This window comes from Cnephaeus nilssonii, assembly GCF_951640355.1.
Source record: "Cnephaeus nilssonii genome assembly, chromosome: 5".
Lineage (NCBI taxonomy): Eukaryota > Metazoa > Chordata > Mammalia > Chiroptera > Vespertilionidae > Cnephaeus > Cnephaeus nilssonii.
This window is the reverse complement of record NC_137076.1, coordinates 17,669,233-17,686,103: the sequence shown is the minus strand read 5'-3', so window position 1 is coordinate 17,686,103 and position 16,871 is coordinate 17,669,233. Positions and strand designations below refer to the sequence as shown.

The 16,871-nt window shown below is 52.1% G+C and overlaps 1 protein-coding gene across 2 annotated transcripts; it reads right to left on the bottom strand.

The window, feature by feature from the left end:
* Nucleotides 1–1,920: 1,920 nt before the first annotated feature.
* On the bottom strand, nt 1,921–16,647 carry TMEM161A (transmembrane protein 161A). 2 transcript variants are annotated; one of them, XM_079771436.1, is made up of 13 exons: nt 16,607–16,642; nt 13,090–13,218; nt 12,811–12,914; nt 12,201–12,281; nt 11,747–11,841; nt 11,453–11,609; nt 10,384–10,535; nt 4,229–4,289; nt 4,009–4,152; nt 3,796–3,909; nt 3,463–3,637; nt 3,251–3,347; nt 1,921–3,092 (listed from the first exon to the last, which is right to left on the bottom strand). In XM_079771436.1, the coding sequence occupies exons 3-13, from the start codon at nt 12,876–12,878 to the stop codon at nt 2,839–2,841; spliced, it is 1,398 nt and encodes a 465-aa protein (XP_079627562.1). In that variant the 5' UTR covers nt 12,879–12,914; nt 13,090–13,218; nt 16,607–16,642; the 3' UTR covers nt 1,921–2,838. The 2 variants fall into 2 exon arrangements, with proteins under 2 accessions (XP_079627562.1, XP_079627561.1); XM_079771435.1 differs by lacking the exon at nt 13,090–13,218 and having other exon boundaries at nt 16,607–16,647.
* Between the last annotated feature and the right edge of the window lie 224 nt (nt 16,648–16,871).

Below are 16,871 nucleotides of genomic sequence, written 5' to 3'. Positions count from 1 at the left end.
CACTGTGGGGTGCTGAGCAACATCCCTGGCCTCCACCCACCAGGTGCCATTAGCCTCTTCCCTCCCTCCAGCTGTGACATTCAAAAATGTCTCCTCCATTGACTGGTGTCACTCCGGGGCGGAATGATCCCCTCCTGGAGCAGCACCAATATGTGGTAATTGCCACTGATGAGTCAACAAAAACTAAAATACTTCTCCTCCTCCTGAAAACCCAGGATCTTTACCACCATCTTCCATCTTCCCTATTTCTCTCTCACCGGATTTCTTCTCCTTCTTACCTTCTTGGTGGGTGTGTGAAATGTGCACAGTCTGTAAATATCTGGTTTGATGCACGACAGCGAAGGCTGTAACTGTCGCTGGTTCTTCCGGCCTCGGCTGTCCCCCAGGTGCTGCACCCACTGTGCCTGCTGTGTGTCAGCCGCTGCCTTGCTTTTGTTTATGGTGTTTCCGCCTTCCTGTGTGCCCCTGGACCACATGGTGTTGAGCTCCAAAGCAGAGAGCATGCACAGCCATGGTGGGCAAGCAGGGGGCCAGGCATCCTAGGCGCCACTGCAGGAAGTGTGCCCAGTGGGCTCAGGGGCCACCAGGTGCCAGATGATGACTCCTGAGGTGCCAGGGGACAGTGTGGGTCCTGCAGCGCTGGGAGACGATGTTCCATTAACCTGAGGCATCCCAAGACACCCAGGGCTGGGCATGCGGCACCTGGAACCTTGCCTTGTTCCATGGAATGTTCTTCCTCTGTTTGCTTGGATCTCTTCTGCCTGAACTATTTTGAAGATCCTTCTTCTAAAACCAATCTTCTAATTTCCTCTTTGTTAGTTCTTGTTTTGTATATCTTTTATTTTTTTGTTCCTTCTGTAAGATTTCCACAATTTTATCTTCCATTTGCTTTTAATCTCCAAGAGCTCCAAAGAGAACAACAAAGGTTCGTCAGATGTTCCTTTTTAGCAGCATTGTTCTCATTTCATGAATCTCTTTTCTCTGAGAACATCCTGGACTGTTGTTTCTTTTATTGAATTTTTTTTGAAAGGAATGAAGAGGGAGATAGAGAAACATCCATGTGATAGAGAAACAATCGACTGGCTGCCTCTTGCATGCCCCCTACTAGGGATCCAGCCCGCAACCTGGGCCTGTGCCAGGAGCGGGAATTGAACCAGTAATCTTTTGGTGAATGAGACCGAAACTCAACCAACTAAACCACACCAGCCAGGGCATGGACTGCTTTTGTTTTGTAAGTTCCCTTCTCCCTGTAGAATCCATTTCCTGAAGTTGTCTTTTTTCTGTTTGGGTCTGTTTTCCACACTGGACATTCCTCAGATCCCTGGACAATCCTGGTTGTCGAGTCACAATGAAGAATAAGGGCTGAGACAAGCAGGCTGGAAGACCAAAGGAGTGTGGGGAACACATGGACTCACACCTGAGCTGGAGGCTGATGGGAACTCTGTGGTGCTAGTGTTATTAGGGCTTTCTTCTTGGACCAGCTGGATTCCCCAGAGGTCTTCAGTCTCATGCCTGGTAAGTTCTAGGATCTGCAGGCAGGATAGGGGTAGTGGCTCGCTCCATTTAGCATTCATTATGTATAGTCACCTAATCCCATTTGCCACCACATTCCCTACCACGCCTGGCTTCCCTCCCAGCAGTGGTGTCATGGAAGGAAATGAGCACCTGAGAACTTTCCAAACAACTCCCGGGCCAGCAGCCTCCGTCTCACCCCACCCTCAGCCTGGCCTATTGAGACCTGCTGGGGTCAGTGCCTCTGGAAGTTTCTATGGGTAAATCAAGCTGTTTCCTGGGCTTAGGGTTTGGCATCCATGAGTTTGGCATCCAATCATGGCTTCTCCCTTAATTACACCTTCTGGAACATACTGCAGCCTTGTACTTTAACTGGAGATTTGAGAAGGATCAAAATTGGATGATGCATTTAGTTTGCCTCAAGCCAGGTTTTATTTCTAAAATTTTTTAAAATATATTTTTATTGATTTCAGAGAGGAAGGGAGAGGGAGAGAGAGATAGAAACATCAATGATGAGAGAGACTCATTGATAGGTTGCCTCCTGCAAGTCCCCACAATGGGGATCAAGTCTGCAACCTGGGCATGTGCCCTGTTGGGGAATTGAACTGTGACCTCCTGGTTCATAAGTCAATGCCCAACCACTGAGCAACATTGGCCGGGCTAACCCTTGTTTTTAATATACTATTCATGTTTATCCACATAATAGAAGCATAAGATGCTGACTGGTTCATGAGTCATTCAATAAAGCCTATTAAGACCATTAAAATTTACTCAGTTGAATCTTGGCTTTTCAGCCACGTGTATGTTGTTCTACATACATGCATACATAGTGGGTTCCCACTGTCGCCACAGTGACAGAAAAATCCCAGAGTCAGAGAGAGCCCCTCATCCTCTTTGCCCTGGGCCTGTGGCCTCAGCACATACCCATGGCCTGTGTGTGACCCTTATCGGAAAGCAGTCCCCCTGTTCCTGTGACAGAGGGCAGTAGCCACTGTGGCCCAGCCCAGAGCCAGGGGCCCCCCCACCCCACCCACCCCACCCACCTCTCTCTCCCTCCAGATCCCTTCTTTTCCCCTTTTTAAAAAGCCGACCCTGTTATTGCTCTGCTGTCAAACCTGGTGTGCACATGCAGTCCAGGAACAATGGCCATGGGACTCCGCCAGCAGCCTCAGGAGATAGTTCCGAGGCAGAAGCTCAGGGTCCAAAGGGGCCCAGGCAGGCACTGCAGTGAAGGGCTGAGCACAGGCCTCCCAGGCCCTCTTGCACCTGGGGATCCTGAGGCGCACACAGAGGGCGGCCACGGGGTTCCAGGAGTCGCCTCAGTGGCTAGGAGCCTGCCAGGTGCTGATGGAAGTAGAGGCCGAAGAGGCTGGAAAGCAGCTGGCAGGCCGCAGTCCACCAGATGAGGAAGGCCAGGGCGCCACGGAGGAAGAGGGGTGTGAGCAGACCGCCCAGGGCCCCAGCGATCCGGGCCGCCGCCTGCTGGGCCTCATCCTCTTTGGGGCCCGCTGGACCATCTCGGGCTGCTGCCAGTACTGGGGACAGTGGGAGGGCCTGGCCCAGGCCCCAAGAGTAGCCACCTGTGAGAAGAGAGTAGAGAGGGACGGGTGTAGGAAGGAGGGGTGAAATAGGGGGGATATAGGGACAGGAGGATGAGGAGCGGAGGAAGCGGGGCTGAGACCAGGATGCCTCAGGGCCCCCCAGGCCACCCTCACCCCACAAGGCAGTTTCCTCTCACCCAGCGTCTTGAGCAGAAGCGTGCAATTGAGGGTGAGGATGAGTGGCGTCAGGTACTGCAGGCTCACTACCGTCAGGTAACAGTAGACCCGTACCACCTGGTGAGCAGGTAGCAGTGACAGGTGACCTTCTGAGCTCCAGCTCACCCCATGCTTGCAAGGCATGGAAGGCCTGCGCTGCATCCCAGGTTCCCTCCCAGACAAGCACCCGTACCCGCCGCTGGATCTCGCAGGCCTCAATGCGGCCAGCCTCCCGCCTCAGCTGCTCCACGCGGGCCTTGGCCAGGCATAGGTAGGCTTGCAGGTGGGGCCGGGTCACTGCCAGCCGCAGTAGGCACAGTGCCACCAGCACCCAGAGGCGCAGTGAGTCAAAGGCTGAGTCCGAGAGTCTGCACAGAAGAGGGTAAGGAGGCTAGTGAGGCCCCCTTCTGCCCCAGGATCTTCCCCCAGGACTCACAGCTCTCCCATGGCTCCTCCCTGGGCCTCAGACTGGAGTACACAGAGGGGTCCCCCAGCTACCCCCCTCCTGACCCCACCCCATGCACACAGGAAGAAGGATGTGCCCCCAAAGGGCTCCTGGTGCAGGAAGTTCCGTGCAATAGGCTTGGTCCAGAGCCACAGGATGAACAGCGGGGACAGGAAGCTGGTGTGCAGGAGAAACCTGGAGGCAAGGATGCAGCAGGGTGAGGCCTAGGCACCTACCATCCCCATCCGCTCCCCTAGGCTCCCTAACCTCTCACCCACCCATTCCCCACTTCACTGCAGCATGGGCCGGTCTTCTGACATGGTCAGTGCATCTCGGTGGGTCTGGGCCAGCCGCAGGCCCGGGAAGGTGAGGAAGGCACCCAGCATGGAGCCTACGATCGAAAGCCCCACACGGATGACCAGCTTGACTAGAGGAACCCTGGGAAGAAGAGACAGATCAGGGAACCCCACAGCCTGACAGCCGCCCCTGCCCCCTCTCCCTTCCCAGGACTCACATCCAGTCCCAGCCCTGCGTCTTCAGAAGTGGCTCCAAGGTCTGGATCATGCTGGCCAGGCCTGGGGAAGACAAAGAGAAAGGCAGAGTAGAGAACACCCTGCGAACTCAGAGCCTACTCTGCCCCCTCCTAGATGTCCTTTGCTCCTCAGGTAGGAACGCACCAGTGGCATCCAGGCCCCATGCCTGGCAGGAGGATCACTTAATGCTGTAGTGACGAGCAGCTCTTTTCAAAGAACAGGAGAATGGCCCTGGCCAGATGGCTCAGTTGGTTGGAGCATCGTCCGGTACACCAGAAGGTTGTGGGTTCAATTCCCAGTCAGGGCACATATCTAGGTTGTGGGTTTGATCCCCAATTGGGGTACGTATAGGAGGCAACCAGTTGATGTTTCTTTCTCACATCAATGTTTCTCTCTCTAAAAAATAAAAGAACAGGAGGTTGTATCAGGCAGACCCTTGATTGGGCTGGGGGACGTGGGAAAAACAAGGGAGCACCGAATGGGAGCTTACAGGGTTACACCAGGAACTGAGGGACGTGAAGGGCTCCCACAGGAGAAAACCCGAGTCCTGGAAAGGACCCTCCGTAGTGCAGACCCCCAGAGTTTCCACAGAGTGAAAGCAAGGAAATATCACTTCACAACCCAAATCACCAAACACGCAAGGAAACAAATCACCATAAAGGAGATTCGGCAGAAAAATAAAGGACAGTTTAGACTTCAGAAATTGGTATTATCAGCTTTGTATGAAATGACTGAGGGAAATAAAAGCTGGAATGACAGAACAGGTGACACAAGATTACCTCAGAGGATCAGGTAAATTTACAGAGAAATCAACCTTTTCCAAAGGAGAAATATCATTACTGAAATGACAGGACATTAAACATTAAATTAGAAACAGCCAAGGAGGAATTCGTGAATTGGATCTGAAGAAATCACTCAGATTCCCACTCAGAAAGACAAGAAGGTGGGGACTATGAAGGGAGATGGAGACAAAGAGGACAGAATAGGAAGTCCAGCATAAGTCAAGTCAGGGCCCCAAAAGGAGAGACTGAGAGAGAGAATGAAGGAGAACAGGAGATACTGCAAAAGAATGGTTGAGAAGTTTGCAGAATGGATGCCACACACACAAGACATCAAACCAGATACATACAAAGAAATCCACACCTAGACATCCTGGCGAAATTGCAGAATACCAAAAACAGAGATTGCAAAGCAGCCTAGGGGTTAAAACAGATCACCTATAAAGGAAGGACAGTTAGGCTGGCAACCACTATCAAAAGTAACCACAGGAAAGGAACAATATAAAGTATAAAAGTAAGATGGCAGAAACAAGGCCAAATATGTCCAATCACAATAAAAGACAGACTAAACTTCAAAGTTAAACAACACAGACTGACACACTTGATTGAAAATATCCATCGCCGAAACCGGTTTGGCTCAGTGGATAGAGTGTCGGCCTGCGGACTCAAGGGTCCCAGGTTCGATTCTGGTCAAGGGCATGTACCTTGGTTGCGGGCACATCCCCAGTAGGGGGTGTGCAAGGGGGTGTGCAAGAGGCAGCTGATCGATGTTTCTAACTCTCTATCCCTCTCTCTTCCTCTCTGTAAAAAATCAATAAAATATATTTTTTTTTTAAAAAAGAAGAAAAGAAAATATCCAGCTATGTTTTTTAGAGACATACCTCAACATGAGGTCACTGGAAGGTTGAGAGAGCAGAGATGTTAAAAAGACATAACACATACTACAAAAGAACACTATAAAGACTGTATCAAAACCAGACGAACCAGACGGAGATGGAAGTGTTACTAGAATCAGAAAGGGTCAATACATCATGACAAAATGGCTGATTCAGCCCCGGGCCAGATGTACAGGAAGCAACCTATCAATGTTTCTCTCTCTCCCTCTCCCTTCATCTCTCTAAAATCAATAAACATATCCTTGGGTAAGGATTAAATAAAAAAGACTGCTTCACCAGGAAAATGTAGCAATTCTAACCTTCTCAATCCACCTCTATATTTAAAAAACATTGACAGAACCTAGAGACATTGAGACTTCTGTCCCAGAGGGGGATTAACCCGTTAGTGACTAACAAAAAGTTAGGAAAGATGGAGACTTGAATTTATTGGATATATAGAAGCAGTGAATATATGTTGTTCAAGAACATGTGGAACAATCACAAAAACTGATCACTTTCTAGGCAAGTCTTAACAAATATTAAAGAACTTATTTCAAGTAGACCATCTTCTGTAACCAAGCAATTAAGCTAGAAATAAGAATCTTCTTAAAGTGCCATGTTTGAAGTATTTTAAAAAGGTTAAAAAAGAAATCACAATGGAAACTTTAAAATACCCAGAATTGCATGATAATGAAAACACAAGGCAAAACTTAGGGGAAGACAAAAGTGGGACTTAGGAAGTACTTATAACCTTAAATGCTATAAACAGAAAGAGAAAAGAGGCTGTATTTTACCATAACAATTTTTTTAAAAGGCATAAAACCGAAAGAAAAATGGGCAACAATACAAACAGGTTTTTGACAGAAGAGGAAACGTGAATCATGAATAAAGAGGAAAAGAGCACCCCCCCCCCCTCAGGTACCAGAAAAATGCATGTGAAGACCCAGAAGGCATTGCTCTACACCACCAGACTCACACCAGAGACCTTGATTCATTTAAACCACCCTGTCCCCTGGGAAGTTGGTGCAGTCACCACGCAAACCTAAAAGCAGGAAGGCCAAGGCCTTTGTAACCTCACCCACAGCCACCGCCACGCGGCTGGGACTCACCGGCAGCCTGCGCCCTGCGCCCGTGCTCTGGGCCCCAGGCGGCATGGCTGGTGGATGTGCTGGGAGAACTGCTCTGAAAATGCTGCGGCACCTTCTCAGAAAGGTGAACATGTCCCCATGGTTCCCAAGTCTGTGCCCCAAAGAAATGCCTGCCCATGTGTATGAAGAAACATGTGTAAGAATGTTCCCTGTAGCAACTGTGAAACTCTGGGAACCACCAGAATGTCCGTCACAGGAGAATGGGATAATAGAGACGAGTGGAGTCTCACCACATCATACAAGGTAACGAGATGAACTAAAGGAGCCCAGACCAAAAGCACCTAATTTGGAAACAATATTAGAGACAGAAAAGCACAGCTGGAAGACGACATGTTGTAAAACTACAATAAATTCTTTAGGGACAGAGAGATATGTGATGAAACTTTTGTTGTTGTTGTTCGATGTTCTTATTGATTTTAGAGAGAGAGGAAGGGAGAGGGAGAAAGAGATGTGAGATCGAAACATCGATTGGCTGCCTCCTACACGTCCCCTACTGGGGATCAAGCCCACAACCCAGGAATGTGTCCTAATTGGGAATTGTTGCAGGAGACGAAGCTTAACCAAGTGAGCTACACCAGCCGGGGAGAAAAAGAAATGATAACCCCAAAGTTTGAGGCCTTGGCCAGGAAGCTCAATTAGAGCGTCACACCTATACGCCAAGGATGCGGGTTTGATCCCCAGTCAGGACACATACAAGAGTCAACCAATGAATGCGTACATAAGTGGAACAACAAACTGATGCTTCTCTTTGTCTTTCTCTCTCTAAAAATCAATTTAAAAACAAACAAACACAAAACCTGCCCTGGGCAGTGTGGCTCTGTGGTTACAGCATCTGCCCACGCACCGAAGTGTCCCAGATTTGATTCCCAATCAAGGACATGTACCTGGGTTACAGGTTCGATCCCCAGTCCTGGTAGGGGCCCATGCAGCAGCAACCAATCTGTGTGTTTCTCACTTGGATTCTCTCTCTCTCTTTCTCTCTCCCACTCCTTCCCTCCTGCCTCTCTCTCTAAAAATCAACGGAAAAAATATCTTCAGGTGAGGATTAACAAAAAAAAAAAACTTAAACACAGTGTGAGAGACCGGTTGGGGCTGAGAATAGGGGGAAGGCAGTGGGATCAGGAAGGAGCACCAGAGACACACAGAAGTGTTGGGATCCAGTTCTTACTTGAGAGGTGGGTTCATGGGTGTTTACATGATTATTATCCTTTGTAATTTACATGTATGTGTTATTTTATGTATACCAAACATTGCATAACTTAAAAAATAGAAAAGTGGGGAGAATCCTATATAATAAAAGGGTAATATGCAAATTGACCCTAATGGTGGAATGACAGGTGGCTATGATGCGCACTGACCACCAGGGGGCAGATGTTCAATGCAGGAGCTGCCCCCTGGTGGTCAATGTGCTTCCACAGGGGGAGCGCCACTCAGCCAGAAGCTGGCTCATGGCTGGCCAGCGCAGCAGCGGTGGCGGGAGCCTCTCCCACCTCCACGGCAGCACTAAGGATGTCCGACTAATAGCTTAGGCTGGCTCCTCAAAGGGAGCCGGCCTAAGCCGTTAGTCGGACATCCCCCAAGGGTTCCCAGGCTGCCAGAGGGATGTCTGACTGCCAGCTTAGGCCCAATCCCCCAGGGAGCAGGCCTAAGCCGGCAGGTGGACATCCCCCAAGAGATCCTGGACTATGAGAGGGGGCAGGCCGGGCTGAGGGACCCCCTCAAATGCACGAATTTTCGTGCACCAGGCCTCTAGTTGGTGATAATAAAGCTCAAGGAATCAACAGGGCCCTGTAAGCCACAGTGAGGAAATTTGTCTTTATTCAAAGACCATTAGAGTCTGGTGTCAGGCTGAGAAGTTGCATGATCCAAATTATGTTTTTAAAAGATCAATCAAATAATAGAAAAAGTCAAAACAAAAATGAGAAACTAAGAAAAAAATAGAGAACTCATACAAATCAATAAAAGGGTCAACAACTCAGTAGAAAATTGGGCAAAAGAGCAGAACTTTTCTGGAAGGGAAATAGAAACAGCTTCTTCAGCATATAAAAAGATGCTCGCCCTGGTCGGTTTTGCTCAGTGGACAGAGCATCGGCCCTTGGACGGAAGGGTCCCAGGTTCAATTCCAGTAGAGGGCATGAATGGGAGGCATCCAATCGATGTGTCTCTCATACATTGATGTTTCTCTCTGTCTCTTCCCCTCCCTTCCACTCTCTCTAAAAATCAACAGGAAAATATCCTTGAGTGAGGATTAACAAAAAACAAAAGATGCTCAGCCTCACTTACATTTTCGCCCATTAGATCACCCAAGATGAAAAAGTCGGAGGAAACCCATTGGCGAGGATGTGGGGAAATAGGCATGTTCATACATCTTTTCCTGAAGGACAATTTGCAACATTATCCAAATTACAAATGCACTCTGGTGCACAGGGCTACAGGCACAAAGCTATTCCCATACCACATTGCTATATAACAACATGGTTTTGTGCCACAACGTTTAATAGCAGAAGACTTACATGTCCATAAATAGAGGCCTAGTTAAATAATAATAGGACATCCATAAAATGAAATACCATGTAGCTGTCACAAGAAACAGTACCATATGTAGCATCAAGGGACAACCTCCAGTATTTATTATTTTTAAGTGAAAAGCACAAGGTGTAGGAGATATCTGCGCTACTGCTTTATGTGAATAAGGAAAAGTGGCGCGTGGGTTTCCTCTGGGGATCAGAGCCAGAGTGGAAGTGTAATTTTTCACTCTTGTATTTATTTTATAAATTTTGTAGCATTACCCACTTCCTCCCACAAACTAAACAAAAGTAGGCAAATATTAAATTACTGTGGCTGCTGGGTAGAGGACAGACTAGCGGGGAACAGAAATGCCTGTGTGAAGAGCTACAGCCACCGGCGTCTGCCAGACAGTGAGATAACAGTCCTCTTATCCCAAAGCCCAAGGGGGCACCAAGGGTGGCAGAAACCCATAGACACTGTCTGGCCCCAGGAGCCCCCTCTTTTTTAAAATATATTTTATTAATTTTTTACAGAGAGGAAGGGAGTGGGATAGAGAGTTAGAAATATCGATGTAACATCGATCAGCTGCCTCCTGCACACCCCCCACTGGGGATGTGCCCGCAACCAAGGTACATGCCCTTGATCGGAATCGAATTTGGGACCCTTTGGTCCACAGGCCGACGCTCTATCCACTGAGCCAAACCGGTTAGGCCAGGAGCCCCCTCTTACACCTACAATGTGCAGTGGATCAAGCCACTTAAACGCCACAGTCGTCAGCTCACAGGAGGGAGTGACCAGTGTCTCCCCCACGCCCTGATGCACGTACCTGGCTCCAGGCCTAGCTCCAGGGTCTCCTCTGGCACCACCTGCACCAGCATGGCCAGCAGCAGGAAGAGGAAGGCGAAGGTAAGGCAGACAGAGCGCTCGCCCCCCTCCTCGGCGCTGAAGTACAGCCGAGTCACTGTCAGGAACATCTTCCTGGCGGCAGAGCTAAGGAGGCTTCCTCCTGTGATGCCCCTGCCCACTCCACCACCTCCAGCCGGTGACACCCCAAATCCAGAGCACCAACACCAGGTCTGGGTTTGGGGTCCTGGGGAACAGGGGGCTGACTGAAGAGAAGTGTGAGCCGATAAGCCCAGGACACAAGGTGCGAATGCTGCTCACGCCCGTGTCAGCAGTGTGGGGTCTTGCGCGTGGCAGGTGCGCCTGGGCTGGGCCCCCAGCTTGGCTCATCACACTGTGCGTGGCCAGTTAGAAATGGCCACCCAGTGAGTCTCTTCAGGAGGCCCCGCCTCCCTCACCCATCTAGCCTCCTGGCTACATCATGGCACGTCCCTCTGCGGAGCTGGCAGATAGAAGGGCTGTATCTCCAATCTGCCTTGGAGAGACCCAGGGCTTTCAGAAGAGTGGGGACCTCAAGATGGGCTGTCCTTCTCCCCAAGCCCACGGCACAAGGACATTCTCTCCTACTTGGGTCCCTAAAGTCACAGGTTCACCCTGTTCCCTGCGCAGCTTAATAAAGAAATAATGCAGAGCAGGCATCTCCCTCTCAGCCCCCGCCTCTGGGCGGGCCTGGTGACTTGCTTTGACTGAAAGGGTGGACAGGGATGGGGTGTGCAGGCTTGGGGCCTGCAGCACCCCATCTTCCTTGCTGCCTTTCTGCGGCTGCAGCGTGGGAACCTGGCCCAGCCTGCTAGAAGGCGGACTCCTGGGAGCAGAGATGAGGCCCCAGCTGAGCCTGGCCCAGGAGATAATAGGGACTGCTTTCCCCCACCGAGCTGGGGTGAGGTTTGTGTCACGGCAGTCCATAACCAACTACCAATATAGGGGAGACAGGAAGCCTCAGTCAGGGTCCCACACGCCTCCCGCCTGCCCACCCAGAGCTGGAAGGATACATGGAGAAGGCAACGGTGAGCAGACACCAAAACACAGCGATGTTGGTCTCCCTTGCCGGGCCCAGGACATAGTAGTAGGCCTCTGTGAAGAGGTACACGCCTCCCGAGTACACGGCGAAGTCCACGAACCACTGGTATTCCAGGAAGAAGCGCAGGACTGCGGGACACCCTATTCAGCCGGGCTGCCTCCCAAGGCCTTCTCCCAACCCTGCCCGCCCAGGGTCTCCCCCCACCCACCCACCCTGCCAGGGTGTGGGCAAAGTGAGGGGTGCTGGGGACCCACGGGACGGTTACCGAGGGCATCCACGGCCGTGAGGGGGCAGGTCTCCAGCTGGAAAGGGGCATCGCGGGGGACAGACAAAGTCTCTTCACTGTAGCCATTGGCCCACCTGGGGGGAGGGGAGAGTCAGAGCAGCGTCCCCCATGTCTCCCTCCCCAGTCCAGCCCACCGCTCCCCGCCGCAGCCTGAGGGCCTGAGGGCCACCCTCAGAGCACAGGAGCTGGCGGGGTGCCTTCGCCCCAGTTTGGGTAACCTCTAAACACCAGGTTGCGGGCACCACCCACCCACAGGGCCGGCCCACAGCAAACTGCCAAGCATTCAATGCCGACTGAAGGCAGCCCAGGTATGACAGTAAAAATCATTCATCCTGGGGTGCCTCATTCTCCTCTGTGCCCAGAGTGGTGCCCGAGAGCCGGCAGGGCAGGCCCTGTGCCCTGCAGCCTCCCCTGAAGTTGGAGGCTCACTCACCGCTCCCGCCTGCCTCTGGGCCTCTGCTTCCCGGCCAGGGCCCGCAGCTCCTCCTCCGAAGGGTGCTTGTATCGGAAGAGACTGAGGGCAAAGACAGGCAGGTGGTCAGGAAAGCTCGCGCACGGGGGGGGTAGGGCTCGGATGTCAAGGCAGTGAACCCCAAAACTCGGTACTAAAGTCAGAGGGAGGGCTGGGCCCTAGGACCCCTGGTGACAGGAGGAGCAGTGCCCATGGAAGGCCAAGGGAAGGCTCGGGAGGCGGGCTGGGCAGTGCAGCAGGGGTGCAGACACCCCTGAATCTGCTGGCGAAGGTGTGCACACTGTCATAAGGAGAGTGCAGTTTCCACAAGCCTCAGGAGGGGGCCCTGACCCAAACAGGGACCAGAAACATTTCAGGAAACCTCTACAGGGAGAGAAGAGTGGAAGGGAGGTGAAGGGGGAAGAGTGTGGACGTGGTCCTGTGTGTGTGCGCGCGCGCGCGCGTATCTGTCAGAACTGATCCAACTGTGCACTTCCAAAATATGCAGTTTACTGTACATCAACCTCATCTCAATAAAGTTATTTAAAAAAAAACAAACTACCTGCAGGGCCTGAGGGGGGCTGGGGCTCACCTGCCATTGCAGAGCAGCCAGCGTGCGAAGGAGCAGTGCGGCGCCAGCCGGTGCATGAGAGTGGCCATGAGCAGGGTCACCACCAGCTGCACTCCGAGGATCGCCTGGGGGCGGGACACGACAGGCAGTGCCAGCCAGAGAGGAACAAGATTACTCCCCGGAACCGGCTATTTATAGCGATGCGGGGCCAGGTGGGGGAGGGGCCTCCTTGGCTCCCCATGTACCTTGGGGAAGTGGACTGGGGTGAGCTCAGACCCAACCCTGGGAGACCCCACTGACCAGGAACCCCACACCTGGCTGGGGGGCGAGCGGGATGGAGAACAGGTGCTGGGGAAGGACAGGTCAGACACGTTGGCTCCCAGTCTGTGCCATCGGTTCCAGGCATTCCTCTCCCAGCCCGGTGCTCCTCTGGAAATGAAGGGCCTCCTATTCCGTTTCCTGTTCTGACTGCCTCCGGACCTACAGGGACCCTGGTACGTCCAGTGAGAAGTGGCTCCTCTCCAGCCACGGGCCCTGCCTTGGCACCCACTGCCTCGGACCAACTCCCAGCTCCAGTGTTCCCCGGGCGGCTCGGTCTTCATCTATCCCGATGGCTCAGCCACCCTCCTCCTCTCCACCTCCCTTCTCAGCAGCCTCCTCAGCTGGCCTCTGCCTGCTTCAGGGTAACAACTTAGACAGGAGTGGGATACCTTTTTTTTATTAGGAATTTTCTCACCAAATTCTACATAACAACCGTTGAAACAATAATTCATTCCTGCCGAAACCGGTTTGGCTCAGTGGATAGAGCGTCAGCCTGCGGACTCAAGGGTCCCAGGTTCGATTCCGGTCAAGGGCATGTACCTTGGTTGCGGGCACATCCCCAGTCGGGGGTGTGCAGGAGGCAGCTGATCGATGTTTCTCTCTCATCGATGTTTCTAACTCTCTATCCCTCTCCCTTCCTCTCTGTAAAAAATCAATAAAATATATTAAAAAAATAATAATAATTCATAACACATGTTCACACACTTATTCGTAAACATTGAAGGAGAAATGTTTTTGGTAATCAGTCTGAAGCTGAAGCTGCCTGAATACAGTAATTTTGTAATTGTGTAAAATGTGCTCAGGAGAGTTGCCTACTGATACTATGGCATTATAATGAACAACTAAAATGAAATAAAGATTAATAATTAATATGATCTTATCAGACAAAAAATAAGCTTACTTTATTTTTTAATATTTAAAAAAAAATATGTTTCTATTGATTTTAGAGAGAGGGAGGGAGAGGGCAAGAGAGAGAGAGAAACATCAGTCAGCTGCCTCCTACACATCCCCTACCTGGGATGAAGCCCACAACCGGGGCATGTGCCTGAGCAGGAATCAAACTGGTGACCTCTTGATGCAAGGAACCAAGTGAGCCACACTGGCCAGGGCAAAAATAAGCTAGCTTCAAAAGCAAAAGCTCTAGTGGGATAACAAATGGGGCCTAGCACTGTAATGCGGAATGACTGCTGAGAAATCCATCATTACAATAACCAGCTCACAGAGTATTTCCTCTAAGCCTGTGACTTGTAAACTGAGCCCATAAGTACTTTTTCAGCAATGAGCGTGGAGTGCCATCTTTCTGATCTCTTAATCTCACTGATCTCCTAGTCTCATTGTTCCCGCTCCTCCCCCCAAATACAAATTGGCCAGTAGGCACTAATGACCATGGCATTGTCAAGGTCTGAGGGCACCCCCAAGCCCAGAGGGCCAGGCTTTCCCACCCATCCTTCCTCCCAGCACCCCTTCTCCTCTCCTCTGGGGACCCCCCGTGCCTCCCACCAATGCTCTCCAAACCCCTAGGCGCCTTTGCCTGCTTTTCTCCTCCCTCTGCCGGCCTCTCTCCTATGTCCCCATCCTCTGCCAGGGTTTTAACCACTGACCTGGCCCAGCATGACCCCAACAAAGCAGGACCTCCAGCCCGGACCTCGCTGCCAAGCTCGCAGACCTGTGCTTCCCCAGGCTGTTTTGGGAGCCCAGCACCCGCCCCTCACTCCGGGGACACAGCACTGAGCTCCTCCAGTGGATCCAGGACCCTCCCCAGTCTCATAGTCACATGCAACTCCGCGCCACAGCTTGCAAGGCCTGTCAGGCCCAGATCAAGACCACCACACCCCACTGCCTGGCTCTCTCCCCAGTCCACCCTGTGTCCAACCACCGGGGTCTCAGAGGCCCTCCAGACCCAGGCCCTCCATCACTGACTCCATCACCCCTCTACACACACACCTCCCAGTGAGGGGACCCGTGGTTCAAACTGTGGTCCCAGCACCTACGACAGGAAGGAAGAACCAGTGGGAGGGAAAGAAGGAGAGAAGGAAGGACTGCGTCCTCCATCTAAGGGCTCTCCACCGAAGGCCGAAGGCCGAGAGGTCTGTTCAGGGATGTTTCTCGTGCCCCGCCCCCAGCAGCATCCGGTTCAGGGGTCCACGCTCTGCAGATCTCCGAAGATTTTCTAGAGCAGTGGTTCCCAGCATGGGGCACCCCCCCCCCCCCACACACACACACAGGAGGGCTATTTGATTTTTAAGGGGGGCAATTCGAGAATGAGTTATTAACAGTGAATTTGTTTGCATTTCTCCGGTTCTAGGGGCCTCATATACAGTATATAAATATATATTATGACATATTTATACATTTTAGTTCTCTATTATATGTTTTGAAACTATTTGCTATTCTTTCATATCACTTCATATTATTATTATTTTTTAAACAATTTCTTAGTGACTTCTTCCTCAGTACTTCAACTGTCCTTTCGTGTTTTTTTTTATTTTTCTCTTTCATGGATGCCATGTTCTTTGGAAGCTTGCTTAGACCAAGTTAATGGCCTTTTAGGCTTCCTCCACGGGAACAGGAGTTCACTTTTGAATAATAAAAATTGTATGTCACAGGGAGGCATCGGGATTTTAGAGATGCTTAGGTGGGGCACGGCCAAAAAGAGACTGGGAACCACTGTTCCAGAGCCTCCCACCCACCCATTCCCTCCCCTGCTCGGAGCCTTTCCCTGGATCTTTCCTCCATCCCCGTTCTGAGAGCCCTTCCCCCCATCGCCCACAGCATCCCGCACCAGCCTAGCACGCAGCCCACTTCCAAGCACCCCCTCCACCAGTGCTCTCACTTCAGGCTCATCTCCGGCGGCCCTCCCTCCTCGGGGACACCCCTCCTCCCGGCCCCCCGCCAGGGTCGGGTCGCCTTCTGGGCCCCTCCAGACTGCCTCTCCTTCTGCCCAATCCAACCCCTAGGGGCTCGGGGGAGGGAGGGCGCGAGGCAGACTAAATTTGAGAACAAACTCAAATTTTGGACCCGGAGCCGCGAGAGACCTGTAGGTTCCACTGTGCAGTCTCTAACCTGGGACCCCGCCCGCCCTGAAGCCACCTGGATCCCCTCGGCGTGGCCCCCTCCTTTCAGGGTTCTCCCTGGCGCTTCTGCGCATGCCTGTACCGGCAGGCACCCACCAGCGCTGCCCCCACGCTCCTCCAGAGTAGGCCCCAGCGGGACCCCAGACCTTCCTCGCGGGGCCCTGACGGTGCTCGGGTCCCCAGTCCCCTCGGCGGGATCCCAGACCCCTGGAAGGTACAACCCCCAGAATACTCAGGGCTTCCAGTCCCGCAGCGAGATGCTGACCCCCGAGAGGGACACAAGGCACTCGGTGCGACCCGGAGTCTCTCACAGCCCCCAACCCCGACAAAAGGACCTCCGTCCCTTCCGTGTCTCCCTGGACTCCCACGGCGGGACCCTGAGCCCCTGAGGGACCCCACCAAGCCTCAGGGCTCCCGCTTACCATGTCGCGGGCGGGAGCACGGTAAGCGGACCCCGGGCCCCAGCTCAGGCACTTAAGAGAACTCGACCAATCAAAGTCAGATGGTAGTCTGACAAGCAGCCCGTGCGACCAATCATCAGGCTGGTACGCAGAGCACAAACCGAGAGACCAGGGGTCGCTGGCGTTGCATGCCGGGAGTTGTAGTTCGAAGACGTCCGAGGAGCTCACCACAGTTGAATCGGGACTGTATCAGGGACACCTATGTGACCGCCTGCTCTTGGACTCA

Bases quoted from the DNA above. Each gene is read 5' to 3' on its own strand.
- TMEM161A (XM_079771435.1), bottom strand. The intron at 11,610-11,746 runs GTAACCGTCCCG...GGTGTCCCGCAG, and splicing joins CACGGCCGTGGATGCCCTCG to TCCTGCGCTTCTTCCTGGAA. The intron at 4,290-10,383 runs GTACGTGCATCA...TGTCTTCCCCAG, and splicing joins GGAGCTAGGCCTGGAGCCAG to GCCTGGCCAGCATGATCCAG.